Raw genomic sequence first — 14461 nt, 5'->3', positions numbered from 1 at the left:
AAGTGTCATTCAACAGCGCCTGGAGAGCAACAGGGGTAGCCACCCTGGCCCCCTAGAAGAGACGAGCTTACGGTCCTAAGCTAGAAATTCCCCAGGCATCGGGCGTGTTTCGCACCTGGTGCAGGTCCAATTGCAACCATGTGGAGATCTCTGGATGCCAGGCTTGTGACTGACATCTCCACCTGGCTGGCCTCTCCAGCTTTCTTAGGCAGGTCAGCAAAAGAGCTTATTTGTTGCATATATGACCCACCTTTTCCTACAAGGGGTCCATGGTTCACCCCCTCCTCAGTTAATCTCTACAACGTCCCTGGAAGGTAGGTGAAGAGGCTGCGACCGACTCCAAGGTCACCCCGTGAACTTCACGAAGGAGTGGTCTTAGTCTGGACCCTCTGGCTTCCTGGAGTCCTTCTGCTGTGGGGCAGCTCAGTCAATTAAGTAGGTAAATACAGTGGTGCCCTGCAAGACGAATGCCTCGCAAGACGAAAAACTCGCTAGACGAAAGGGTTTTTCGTGCTGCTTCGCAAGACGAATTTCCCTATGGGCTTGCTTTGCAAGACGAAAAAAATTCTGGGTTTGAATTTCTGTGTGCTGGGTGGCTGGGGAAACAGTTGGGGAGGGGTTTGCAAGAATCTGGAAGCTTGTGTGGTTTTTTTCTGCATTCTTATGATTTTCTGTGACCAATGGGCCACTGCTGTTTTTTAAAAAAAATTCTGGGTTTGAATTTTGAAATGCTCTTTACAGTATGTGTGACTTTAAAGAGCACTTAATAAACTTTTCTTGTACCAAATTTGGCTTTGTTTGGACTTTTTTTGACCATAGGAACGCATTAATTGATTTTCAATGCATTCCTATGGGAAACCGTGCTTCACAAGACGAAAAATTAGCTAGACGGAAAAACTCGCGGAACGAATTAATTTCGTCTTGCGAGGCACCACTGTAAATAGGGAGGAAGCAAAATGTCCCTTAGAGAAGCATCTGAAATAATTTCTTTGAAGTTTGAATTTGTTTTCTTCTGGATCATTTTACTGGGTGTTATACACACACACACACACACACACACACACACATTTTTATTAATTTTTTAACATATCATTTCCAACAGTCATTTAATATAACTTCTTATCTTATACAATATTTTAGACTTCCGTCAACAACTTCTGAAGATTTTCCGTTCTTTAACACTTATTCTACATTTCTTAATTTCTTTATTACTTTTAATTATCATTAACTAATAATTCTCTTCATAGTCTTCCTTGCAATATTTCATATAACCCTCCTTACAGAACTTCTTGCAGTCCTACTAGCGTAATCTGTTTTATTACAATTGCTTTTCAAATAGTTCAAATATTTACTCCAATCTTCTAAGAATCTCTGGTCCCGCAGGTTTTGAATCCTTCCTGTTAATTTATCTAATTCTGCATAGTCCATTAATTTCATTTGCCATTCCTCTTTCGTCGGTAATGCTTCTTGCTTCCATTTTTGTGCCAATAGTATTCTTGCTGCCGTTACTGTGTATAAAAACAACTTACAGACCTGTCTGTTAACACCCTCCCCTACGATGCCAAGTAAAAATGCTTCTGGTTTTTTAATAAATGTATATTTCAACATCTTTTTCATCTCATTATATATCATTTCCCAGAAGTTTTTCACTTTCTTACATTCCCACCACATGTGATAAAAAGTTCCTTCTTTTTCCGTTTTACTGGATGTTTTAATGTGTTGTAAACCACTTTGGTTCCCCCCACCTTCAAAATATAAAGCAGTATAGAAATGAAATGATTAATGATGATGATGATTCTGTGTTTGTTTCTCCGCAGCCCCACTGCTGCTGCTGCTGCTTCCGAGTTACCCTGTTTGCCCGCGAGGACTTTGAGGAGGCCGGGAGGCAGAACTTGCGCCGCAGCCCGTGATGGTGGGAGCCATTCCCAGGCAGCCACGCCGCTTCTGGGGAGTGCCAGGGTGGAAGGTCTCGCCTGCCGGCTACGCCAGCCACCGCCTGCTGCTGGAGGGGGAGCCCAGGGCGCCCAGGAGGAGGACGAGGGACCCTTGGCAGAGGGGTGAGTGCCCGGCTGCTTTGAGGCAGCCATTCTTTCATTGAAGGGATTTTCCTCCCTTTCCCATTTTTTGCTATAAGTATCCTGGCAGTATCTCTCCACTTTCTTGAGCCTGCGCATGAGTTCATGAGCCTTTTAGTTTTGCGCTGCCCCTCACCCGCCTTCTCTTCTCGTTCCAGATGCGGCCATGAAGCACACTTCATAGCAGGGGCTTTCTCCAGGCTCCCAAAGGCCCCGCGGCACTTTAGCACCCTTCCCTGCCCCATCGCACCCCATGCGGCACATCAATGCAGAGTCGGCCCTCCCCCAGGAGCGCAGTGCAGGCACCAGCCGGGAGGAGGAGCAGGAGGAAGAGGAGGAGGCGGAGGAGGAAGGGCCCCTCCCCTGGCGCCGCCACCGCGGGGTCCTGATGGGCTGCGGCCCCCCGGAGCTCGCCTGCCAGAAGGTCTACCAGGTCTCCATCTTCTCCCCGCCGGCCGGCTGCTCCCCGCCTCCGGAACAGAGGGCTCCCGGGAGGCAGCCCATCAAGCGCCCCTGCCCGGAGCCCCAGCGGGGGCCGGAGGGGGCCGAGTGGGATGCCAAGAGGGGCCGCTGGGAGGAGGGGGACGATGACATTGAGGATGGGCTGCTGGTGGACGAGCTCTCCCTGGGGGGCGCCGCCCAGCACTTCTCCCACAGCGGCCTGCGGGTGGTGGAGCACCGCCCCGAGAGCAGCCCCCCCAGGGCACGAGGGGCCACCCCAGCACAGGCCCCGCACACCCCTTGCGGCACTTTGCACACGGCGAAGAGAGGCTGCGCCCCCGCCTCGCCGGACCCTGGCCCTGCCGGGGGGCAGGAGAAGAACGGGGGCCCCAGGGACCAGGACCTTGGCCCCAACCGCCTCCTGGGCCCTGGCTTGCACAACCTTGCACATCAGCCCCAGCTGGGGGACGCGCCCCTGGGGGCACCCGGAGGGCACCTAGAGCCTGGCACTCCGCCGGCGGCTCGAGGCTCGGATGCCAACGGGCTGGCCTCTGCCGAAAAGACTCCACACCCCAGCTGCGGGCTCCTTGGCGGAGGGGCCGGCTGCTGCCCAGCGAAGCGGAAGTTGCTGCCCTCCTCGGCGGAGGGGGCGGCTGAGGCGGGGGGCTCCGAGGACGAGGGGCGCCCCCCTGCCCGGAAGAAGAAGAAGAGGGCCCCGCCCTGCCCCCCTGTGCCAGCCTCCTGCCGCAGCACCGACGCCAAGGGCGCCCCTTTCTGGAACCACCTGTTGCCGGTGGCCAAGGTGAGATTTTGCTTTGCTTTGCTGGGGGGGGGGCTGGGGGTGTGTGATCTCCCCCCTTTGTGGGGGTTGGGGGAGGAAGGTTGCAGCATTTTGGAAAGGACCGGGCTTCTGTGATATTATTTATTCTTTATTTCATATATTTTATATACAGTCGTACCTTGGTTCTCGGACAGTATCCGTTCCGGAAGTCCGTCCGACTTCTGAAAACGTTTGAAAACCAAGGCACGGCTTCTGATTGGCTGCAGGAGCTTCCTGCAGCCAATTGGAAGCCGTGGAATTCGCGTCAGACGTTCGGGTTCCAAAGAACGTTCGCAAACTGGAACACTCACTTCTGGGTTTGCGGCGTTCGGGACCCAAAACGTTTGAGTCGCAAGGCCTTCGTGAACCAAGGTATGACTGTATTTATTTTATACGCCACTCGGTCGTAGGAAGAAACCTCAAAGTGGTTTACGGAAAAGGTAGAACAATGAAAGGATCGCTTGGGAGATTCGCAAGCATGATTTGAAGCATATGGAAAGTTAAATCCAGGATAGAATAGAGTAAAAAGATTGAAACATACAAAATGTCACCAAGGAAATGTTGCAGACAATAGTTTGTCTCCCAGTGATGAGCAGAGCCTCGTTTGGTCGCCTCTCAGTCTCTGCAAAGGATTTACTCTGGCCCTTGCCTGCTATTCCTGAGTTGAGAAGACTGGAGCCGTCGGTGGGTACCTAGAAATATGAGTGCTGGCCCTGAGGCGTCTTGTATTTGCAGCCTTTGGTAAAAGTGAGTTTGGCCTTGCCGGCCAAGTCAATTCAGTGTCTGCCCAGGTGAGGCCAGAGGGAAGGGAGGGAGAGCCCTGTTTCACCCCAAAAGCCTAGACCAGCGGCTCTCCACCTGTGGGTCCCCAGGTGTTGTTGGACTACAACTCCCATCATCCCTGAGCTCTGGCCTTGCTAGCTAGGGGTGATGGGAGTTGTAGTTCAACAACATCTGGGGACCCACAGGTGGAGAAAGGCTGGCCTGGACTAAGACAGACTTCCTTTAACCTGCCAGCCTGTCTTGGGGGCTCCTTCCTTGCTCTAGGGCAGGGGTCTGCAACCCGCGGCCCTGGAGCCACATGTGGCTCTTTTACACCTTTGCCGTGGCTCCAGGGCGGATACTAGCGAGGGGAGGAGGCACATTGTGTGCCCCGACACTCCCCACTGTGGCGGGCGCTGTACTGGCTGTGACGTCACATGGGGGCGGTGCGTGCGTTAGTCACACACCGTCCCGACGTCACCTTCCTGCCCGCTGTCAGATCGGAGGGCAGCGGCGCGCATGCTTTAAATGTCGCAATGGTTTTGCGGCTCCCAGGTTTTTTTTCCCTTCGGAAACGGGTCCAAGTGGCTCTTTTTGTCTTAAAGGTTGCAGACCCCTGCTCTAGGGGTTGGGGAGGCCATTGTTGTGGTTGTGGGGCCCACGCCAAGGAGGGCAGGGTGACGGGGGTGGGGGGACTGCGGTGGCCAAGCTCTGCAAGAGAGGAGACCCCCACACCCAGATGTGCGGAGGGAGGAAAGGGCCGTCTGCAGATGCTCAGACAAAGGCTCTCCTCCATCTCCCTCCAGCATGTCAAGGCTGAGCTCTGAGCCAAGGGTTGTGCCATGGGGCGTGAAGCCCTTTGGCACGAGGGATGCCTTGTGATGCCTCGGCCCCCAGAGGAGAGCTGCCGGCCCCTGCCCTTTCCCCCTCTCTGTGCCAGGGAGGTCACTGCCTGGTCACTGAGCATGTGACCCACCGGCCTCTCTCTGGAAGAGCCCAGCTGTCAGCCGGCTCTGCAGGAGCCAGTGGGCATCCTGCCTCCCACCTGGGTGCTCTCCCTGGCATCTGCCCATCCCCAGGCTTGGCTCCCCTCTGCTGCCCATGGGTGCCCACCTCCTCCAGGCACACTGGCTCCAGAGGACCCTCTTGTGGGACACTTCTAGTAAGTCACTGCGGGGGCTTCTCCCCCGAGAGAAGACCAGGCAGGAAGGCTGAGCTGTTGCTGCAAGGTTGGGGGAATGGGACCCTACTGATGGGGGTCCTTTGGGGCTTGGTGGGCAGGTGTGGGGGTCCCAGGCAGGCATCTGGAATAGAGGGCACAGGTAGCTCGGACCCCTTGCCTCTGGGGCCTGTCCGTGTGGGGGAATGCGTGTGCGCATGCAGTTCCTGGGCTGGCTGCCTGCACGGCGGGTCTTGTGGAGCCCAGATGACGGTCGCTTTGTGGGAACCGCTTTTTGAGAGTTCGGTGTGACCGCATCTTACATGGGGGTTCAGCCCCAACGCTCCTGGGGAGATGCAAAGACGCGTCTGCTCCAGTTGCTCCAGCGTTGCACCCCCTGCCCCCAGCACGGCATGGGTTTCCTGGCACAAAAAGAGCCTTCAAGCTCTCTGCCCTGCTTGCAGCTTAACCAGTGGAATTCCAACCTGCTGGCCTGCAAAGGCGGAGCTGTTATTGCACGAGTCAAATGTGCGTAAGATGCCGTCACTTTGCAGGTCAGACCGCGAGGGTCCTTCGCTGCATTTGGGGGTCCAGCCTCTAACCTCCCGCTTCCCCCTTTGTGTCTCCTCATCCCCCACCCTAACCCCCCCAGGGCTCGGCCACCAGCGGTTCTGCCGGCTGCCAGCTGAAGGCTGGGCTGCGCCTCAAACAGTAAGTGCTTCCCCCTGCGTTCCCTTTTGGCTCCCCCCACAGTCAGTGACCCCCCCAGGTGGCTGCCCAGAGTTGCTGGACTGGGAGGGGGGCTCTTGGCCTTCCCTGCTTGGGTGCCCTGGCTGGCAGCCTTGCCCTCGTGCCCTTGGCTGTCTCCCTGGCAGAGGGAGGGGTTGCCCCCCCGGCTCTCTGGAGATGCTGCCTGGGTGCTTTGCTCTGGCAGGTCTCCGGGGTGGGCAGGGCGTGGGGGGCCTCTGCTCAAACTGACCCCCCAATCTTCTGCCCCAACAGGAGACATCTCCGCAGCAGCCTGCCCAGGAGCCCAGCGGGCTGCAGGCCCCCCAGCGCCACCCCCTGGGCCACCACCTCCACCAGCCGCGCCCTGCTGGGGAACTTTGAGGTAACGGCGGCTGGGAGGCTCTGGGTGCGAGGGAGCGCTTCCTCTCGGGCGCCCGGGACGAGGAGGGCGGAGAGGCGCCTCTTCCATGGGGAGACCGGCTCCGTCTGCCCCGGGGGGTGGGGCTGGGGGGGGCGCAGATGGTGCCTCCACCCTTTATGTGGCCCTGGGATAGCTGAGTCCTGGGCAAAGGGCACCTTGGACATGGAAACAGAGAATCATTGAGTTGGGAGGGACCCAAGGGTCATCTAGTCCAACCCCTTCAATCCATGAATCTCAACTGAAGCATCCAGGACAGAGGGGCATCCAGAACATGTCCCCCTCCCCACCTGAGGCTTCAGCATGACGTGGCCCCTTTTGCCCACTGTGATGGCCAGGCAAAGGGCTCCTAGACACCCTTTCCTGGCCTCCAGTGTTGATGCTGTCAAGAGCGACTGTGCAATCCAGTCAGATGGTTGGGGTACTATTACTACTACTACTACTACTACTACTAATAATAATAATAATAATAAAAATAATAATTATGATGCAAGTGCCTGAGCTGCTCTTGCTGTTTGCACTGGGGAGGGAAGGGTTAAAGAGCCCTTTGCCTGCATGGCTGAGTTGCATGATTGATAAAGGGGGGTTGGAGATGAGATGGGAGGCCCCTTTGTGTGGGGGGAGGGAGCCCATTCCCTTCCCCTGCTGCCTGGCTGGCCCACCCACCCACCCACCCTCTTTCCTTCCTGCGCAGGAGTCCATCCTGAAGGGGCGCTTCCCGCCGGCCGGCCGGATCGAGGGCTTCACGGCAGAGATCGGGGCCAGTGGCTCCTACTTCCCGCAGCATGCCACCCTCCCCGTGGAAGTCACCTATTTCGACATAGCGGAGCACAGCGCCCCTTCGCCTTTCCTGGTAGGTGCCCTGGGGGTGGGGGTGTTGGGTGGGGAGGGGGGGGGGCTAGTGGCACGGAGGGGGCTGACTTCAGTGGAGAGACCCACTGGGGCAATGGGGTGGCATTGGCCACCCCTGGTTGGTCATGAATGAACCTGGCTTGGATAAATCCCATACATTCTATTTATTTTTTGGGTTTAAATTGTTATTAGATTTTTTATTTTTATCATGTTAACATTTCAAATCATCGAAATAGAAAAAACAAAACACATTTCCCAAAATCTCCCCCCCCCCGACTTCTCTCTACTTCTGGTTTTATACATTGAAATCTCCTCCTCGTTTTGTTATATCTTCATATAAGTTCTTTATATTAATTATTGTTATTTCTTATCATTTTAACATCGTCTTTATAAATTGTGTATTAAATCCCATACATTCTAGAAGATGAGAGAAAACAATGGGTGCACCTGGAGAGAGACACAATTGAAAATACCCCCATTACTGCATTCCCACTCCTCCAAAACAAACTAAGGAAAATCCCCACAACACTAAAGAGGTTCACACAGACCACGCTTAAAGCATGGAAGGAAGAAGCAGGCAAACTGTCCCCAACCCCATCCCCACCAATTCCCCTGGCTTACCACCCATTATTCCTCCATGCAGCACAAAAAATCCAGATAAAAACCTGGCACGACAAAGGCTTATGCTATCTAGCAGACCCCAGAGTCGGCCACGACTGGACCTAATGGTCAGGGGTCCCTTTACCTTTACCTTAGGCCCCTGGCAACCTTCAGAAACCTCCTCCTAACAACAAAGGGACACGGCAAATGGATGGTATTGACAATATACAAAATACTACTCCAAAATCCCACAAGCCCCCCCCCCCCCGATGCTATCAAGAAACAATGGGAGGATGACACAGGCTATGAGATTAACCTCACCCAAGGGACTAGAATGTGGTCTAAACCCCCCTTTGAATCCATCTCATCTAAAAGAAAATAACTCACTCTGAAATTCACGTACAGATGGTACCTAACACCAAGAAAACTAGCGCTAATACGCCCAGGAACCTCACCAAAATGCTGGAGAGGGTGCACCTCCACAGGCACATACCTCCACATGTGGTGGGAGTGCCCAAAATCCAAGTCTTCCGGACCATCAATCATACAAGAAATATGCAAAATAACTGAGCAAGTATTAGAAATCACCCCAGAACTGGCCCCACTAAACATCATCCAAGACAATAATGGCCACTCACACGACAAAGAGCTCATAACCCACCTACTCTCAGCAGCCAGAAACATCATAGCCAGACACTGGAGAGACCTGTCAGGAATAAGCATGGACCAATGGTACCAAATAGTATGGGAAACAGCCTTACTAGAAAAACTAACCAACAAACTGAAACTGACACGGGGACAAATGGAAGAAGACGCCTTCACCCCAGATTGGTTCCCCTTTATCACATACACAGCCCAACAAGACAACGACAAAAATCCACCAACAGCATACAAATCAATCTGGCTAACCTGATCCAAACACACCCACCACCCACCCCACTCACACACGAAAACAAAGATCACCACAGCCAACCAAAGACAGCCAACCACCTCCTAGGCCACCCCCAACCTCTCTCACAACCAAGGAAATACAACAAGTGAATAGTAAGGGGACCCACACAAGTGATGCTGACACAACCCCCCCCCCCACATACACTAAGTAGAAGAACGGAAAAGCATTGCCACCTGACCCCACCCCAAATACCATTCCCCACTCTCCTTTTCTTCCTAACCTAATACTATATGCAGAACTAATGTCTCACAGCAAACGAAACTGACCTGTAGAAAACACAGCTTGAATAAAGAGACAACACACATATTTTTGCAAACAAAGATATCTTTAATCTATCTATCTATGGAAAGGTCTTAGCTAATCCAGTGTTTCTCCTGTGGCTCAAGTGGCCACGAAATGCTCTGCCCTGGCCACTGCCCAATGGAACTGCCCTTTCCATCGCCCACAGCTCCCCTCCCAGGGCTTGTGGCTTCCCAGTCTGCAAAGTGAGCGTTATTCCACTGCCCTTCCCTGCCCCTTCCCCCGTCCTCTGAGCCCCCCCTGAGCCCCTAACCTTTTTTCTCTGCTCCAGGGAGTCATTGATTTGGAATCCTTGGGGAAGAAGGGCTACAGCATCCCCAAAACGGGCACCATCCAAGTGGTGAGTTGCAGAGGCGGGCAGGTGGGCAGCTTGGCTCCTGAGCTGCGCATGCAGAGAGAGAGGGGAGCAGGGAGGTGTGGGGGCTGCGCTGGCCTCAGGTTTGGGGGTGGGGAGCCCGGAGACCCCTTGCAATGCCCCCCCTCCGTGGGGCAGCCGCTCTCCTCCGCCTCCGTGACGGCCTCCCCTCTTGCAGACCTTATTCAACCCCAACAAGACGGTGGTGAAGATGTTCTTGGTGACCTACGACTTCCACGACATGCCCGCCAACCACGTCACCTTCCTGCGCCATCGCATCTTCCTGGTTCCCGTTGGCGAGGAGGTGGATCAAGGCCCCAGCCCAGCCCAGAGCGAGGGGCCCAGAAGGGTCCTCTGCTACCTGATGCACCTGAGGTGAGGAAGAGCTGGCCGTGGGGCTGGCCGCCTGGGGCCCCTGGGCCCTTCCTGGGCCACCCTAGTCCTGTCCTGGCAGGACTATCTATTCACACGCCCAAACACAAGACCCGCTTAGGGCTTTTGCTTCTGGGCCCAAGCCTGGAATCCTAGAAGCGTAGCTTTGGGAGGGACCCCGAGGGTCATCCAGTCCACCCCCAGCAGTGCAGGAATCCCAACTGGAAGGTTTAAGGTGATTTCTGAAAGTCCTATGCAAAAAAGAATGCAAATGCAATGTGAATGTTTTGGGAGTCCTGGCTTTATCTGGGGCTGCTGCCACCTCCATATTTGCATGGGGCTGTTTCCCCCAGTTGCCTTGGAGGTGGGGAGGCTGCTTCTCACCCTCCCCACCCCAGGCATGGCAGTCAAATGGTGCCTGATCCTGGCAGTCTCTAGGGCAGGGGTTGGCAATTTTTTTAGCCACGGGCTGGTTCACTGTCCCTCAGACCTTGTGGTGGGCTGGAGGAGCGGCGAGGGGGGCCAGCCGTTGCGCTTACCTTCTCAGGGGCGCGATCTGTAGCGCATTTCATCTCAGTAGGCTTGAGCGGTTCTTCAGACACTGAACAAGCGGCCTTGAAACGATTGCAGCTTACTTGCGAGTAAGTGCATCTTTAGGGCTCTTTAGGGCATCCAGCAGCAAGGCAGGGTGCGGCTACGCGCCAATACGCGGCGTCTCCTGGCAGCGCAGGTGGAAGCTGTAAGGGAAGGGAAAGTGGACTTCTGGAGGTGGCAAGGCGGGAGGAGCCAATCTCTGCCAATCAAACACCGCTGAAGTAAACCACGCGTGGCGTTTGATTGGCAGAGATGTCCCCGTGCTGCGTTGAGGTAAACCAGGTGCAGCGATTGAGTGGCAGAGCCGCCGCCGCCCGGCCTCTTCCTCCCCTCACCATGGCCGGGAGTCTCAGCGTTGCCGCAGGTTCCGGCTTCGGGGCGCGGGCCGGATTTACTACCCAGGTGGGCCTGATCTGGCCTGTGGGCCTTGGTTTGTTGACCCCTGCTCTAGGGGAAAAGCTGTCTTGGGCAGTGACATTTTTGTGCCCCATTTTCCTTAAAAGATCACAAGGAAATGTATTTCACATACGTATGGCCACTTAAGAAGAGTGACAGGGCTCCTCTCGCCCAGGCTCCTGTTCTCACAGTGGCCAACCAGATGCCCTAATGGGGAAACGGCAAGCAGGATTCGAGCACAAGAGATCCCACCATTCCTGCAGTTTCCAAAAACTGGAATTCGGAAGCATCACTGCCTGCAGCCATCAAGACGAAGTGGCCATTCCAATCGTCTTTTAAGGCTATCCAAATTGGTGGCCATTGCTGCTTCCTGTGGGAGGGAGTTCCACAGTTTAACTCTGCACTGCATGAAGAAATTCTTTCTTGTTTCTGGCCTGAATCTTCCCACATGTCGCCTCACTGGAGATCCTCATTCTGTCATGTCTTTTGTGTAGGGATACTTAATGTGGGAGCCAAGTGACCTCTCCTCTGCCCCCCCTTTCAGGAATAGATGGTTTGCCCCAGCAGGTCGAAGCTTAGCACACCATCCAGGCTGGGCCCAAGCACCTTTAAGTGCTGGATCTGGCCCTTCTCCTGCAGACCGCCTTCCCCCGCCACCCCTTTAAAGCCGGTCCACTCGAGTGGATCGAATGCCATCTTGCTAAATCAGCTCTGTAGATTCTCCTCCCCTCCCTGCCAATGTCTTACCCCACTTGGGGCTATAGTGCCTTTGTTCCTCAAGCTAAGCAGACTGCCCCCCCTTCAGATTCATAGGGGAGAGGGCTTTGGATGCCTACAAGCCAGGATGGCTCTGCTCTGCCTCCACAGCTGGAGGCAGCCGTGCTTCTGAATCCCAGTTGCTGGAAATCTCAGGCGGAGAGAGTTGCTCTTGTGCTCATATCCTGGTTATGGGTTTCTCCTTGAGGAATCTGGTGATGCCGGACTAGATGGGCCCCTGGCCTGATCCAGCTGCAGGCTCTCCTTATGGTGCTCCAGGTTCCTAACCTCTGAAACGGGCCTCCTCTGCTTCCCAGGTTCCACAGCTCCAAGTCGGGGAAGATCTACCTGCACGACAACATCCGCCTGCTCTTTTCCCGCAAGTCGATTGAGATTGATTCGGGGATCCCCTACGAACTGAAGTCCTTCACCGAACTCCCGCGCAACCCCTGCTACTCCCCCCGAGCCTGAGGGAGGACGGATGGACGTGGGGAGAACCCCACCCGGAGCCAGCAGGGATTTGGCAGATGAAGAAGGAAGAGGAAAGGTCCTGAGTGCGAAAGATGAACTGGGCTCATAGTTTTTTTGTCTGCCTCGAGAGAGAGGCCTGCGCCTAGCCTGGATCTCAAATGCAGTGCTTCTCAAGCTCTAGTTGCAGTGCCCTGTGCGGTTTGGCAGGGGGTGGGGGGCAGGAGGAGCCGAAGGAAGGGGCCCGGCCAAAGGGGGGCAGGGGGGCGTTGAAACAGGGGTGGGGTGGGGAGAGACAAAGAGGGGCTGGGGCTCTGAGATTAAGATTTGGGGCCATCGGAGTGGAGGGCAGGGTGAGACATATATATGTGTGTGCGTGTGTGTGTGTTGGAAGTACGAAGCACTGAAAGGGTCATGAGGGGGCGGGAGGGAAGGAAGACGGAAGATGCAGCCTTGACCATCCAGGCAGAGGCCTCCAGCTGCTTCACGGGCCGCCACCTGAGCGGAAATGTCTCACGTTGGCAAGCAGGGGATTGAGTCGCGGATGCGCTGGGGACGGTGGGAGCTCCCAGCTTTGCATTTGAACCTGCGAAGAGCAGCTGTGCGTGGCGGGGGGAGAGAGCAAGCCGTCCTTTGCACCCCACGGGGCTTCCTTCGCGTTCCGGGATCCCTTCCTCCTGGGGGCCAGGCTCCCTGCCCTTTCTCTAGGGCATCAGCCCACCCCTGCTCTCCCCTGCCTTTTGCCCAGTGCACGAGACTCGGCAGCCCCCGGATCTTGCCCAGCTGGCCGAGGGCTTGGCGCAGACAGGAGACCCCGAAAGGGCCCGGCTCCTGGCATCACGACGCCTGGTCCGCTGGGGGGTTTCCAAGAGGAAGAACACAGGAGGGGCGTCTTGGGAGAAGCTGTGTTTTGAGGGTGGGGAGACAGTGAGTGTCGCTCGCTGCTGTGTCTCCCGTGTCTTGAGCCAAGACCACCTCCCTGCCCATTCCATGCCCACCTCAGGTTGAAGACGTACAAGGTGCCAAACTCGACGACGTTGCCATGGGTGGGTGGGGTGTAGAGGAGCCAGGTTGAAGTTGTTTTGGGACTCCTGCATGGCGGTTTCCCTGTATTGGGGTTTTTTGTTAGGGGGTTCTTGGGGGTGGGGGGGTCGAAAATGCTGCCTTTGCAATCACCTTGAAGCCCCTGCCGGTGGGGTGGGAGGGGGGTGGCGCAGGGGCGATTTGCACCATTTCACAAAGGAGAAAGGAAGCCTTGCTTCTGTGAAGGATTTTGGTCTTTGAGGAGCAGGAGGAGGAGAGGGCAACTTTGCCTCGCCCTCCAAGCTGCCCCCGCGTTGTGTCTCCTCCCACGTCCTGCTCCCGAGACGAAGCAGAAAGGAGGAGAGGAGAGGGGCAACCATTGTAGACACTTGAAAATATTTATATTGAAGAAGAAAAAAGATAGAAAGGACTGTACCAGATACTTTCTCTGTCTTTTTTTTTTTTAAAAAAAGAAAATTCTATAAATGTGTGTTTGGAAATGGGAGTGTGTCTTCATTTTGTGCTTGCAATACTCTCCGGCCTCAGTTTAACGTCAAGAGGACCCTCCTCACAAGACCCCAAATAAATAATAATAATAATAAATTTTATTTATATCCCGCCCTCCCCAGCCGAAGCAGGACCCTGCCCTGAGAATCAACAATCAAAATAATCCAACATTCTAAAAACATTCATTATAAAATTAATTAAAATCAAATTGATGGCAACCATTAAGCAAAATTCTGTGCAGATTGCCAGAGGAGGGGTCAGGCTGCGCCCTGACCAAAGGCCTGGTGGAACAGCTCTGTCTTGCAGGCCCTGCGGAAAGATGTCAGGTCCCGCAGGGCCCTAGTCTCTTGTGACAGAGCATTCCACCAGATTGGAGCCGCGGCCGAGAAAGTCCAAATGTGGCCCGGAGCCTGGGCGTCAGTCAGGCACTGGCCTGTTGTCTTCAGAGTAATCCCAGCAGTTGCCCCTGAATGGAACTTGCCCAAGATGACTCTTGTAGGGCGGTTCTTCCCATCTGCGCCAGGAGAAAGGGTCTCTTTCACTCGTTTTCTGTTGGAGCCTTAGCGCAGCCCTGCTGGATCTCAGCTTCCCGTTTCCTGCACTGGTCAGTCTTCATCATTAACCACCAACTGCTGCTTCTGAGAAGTCCCACAAGCAGCCAAGGACCACCCCTCCTGCTTGTTTGTAACTGGTATTCAGAGGTAGACTGCCTCTGTCCAAGGGGGCCCATCTAGCTATCCTAGCTATAAGCCATGGCTAGCTCTCTCTCTTCATTTGCCCTCCTCGTCCTCTAAAGATCACAAAGCCACAAAATCATGTAGAAAGGAACCACTCTCCTTTGCAAGAAGGGCTTTCACACTTGACACAAGCTCGGCTCTGCCC

At 54.9% G+C, this 14461-nt stretch overlaps 1 protein-coding gene across 3 annotated transcripts in view; it reads left to right on the top strand.

Moving 5' to 3' along the window:
• Positions 1 to 13572, top strand: part of ATOSB (atos homolog B) — a 34797-nt gene extending 21225 nt beyond the window's left edge. For 2 of the 3 annotated variants that reach the window (XM_028748379.2, XM_028748380.2), the window contains 8 exons: positions 1818 to 2057; positions 2234 to 3318; positions 5910 to 5968; positions 6260 to 6368; positions 7099 to 7257; positions 9380 to 9448; positions 9642 to 9838; positions 11899 to 13572. In XM_028748379.2, the coding sequence (XP_028604212.2) occupies positions 2329 to 3318; positions 5910 to 5968; positions 6260 to 6368; positions 7099 to 7257; positions 9380 to 9448; positions 9642 to 9838; positions 11899 to 12052 (1737 nt within the window). In that variant the 5' untranslated portion in view covers positions 1818 to 2057; positions 2234 to 2328 and the 3' untranslated portion in view covers positions 12053 to 13572. The other variant, XM_077936595.1, reaches the window with a different exon arrangement.
• Positions 13573 to 14461: the final 889 nt, after the last annotated feature.

This window comes from Podarcis muralis, chromosome 11, assembly GCF_964188315.1.
Source record: "Podarcis muralis chromosome 11, rPodMur119.hap1.1, whole genome shotgun sequence".
NCBI lineage: Eukaryota > Metazoa > Chordata > Lepidosauria > Squamata > Lacertidae > Podarcis > Podarcis muralis.
The sequence above is the reverse complement of the archived record's forward strand: the minus strand, read 5'-3'. Positions and strand labels throughout refer to the sequence as shown.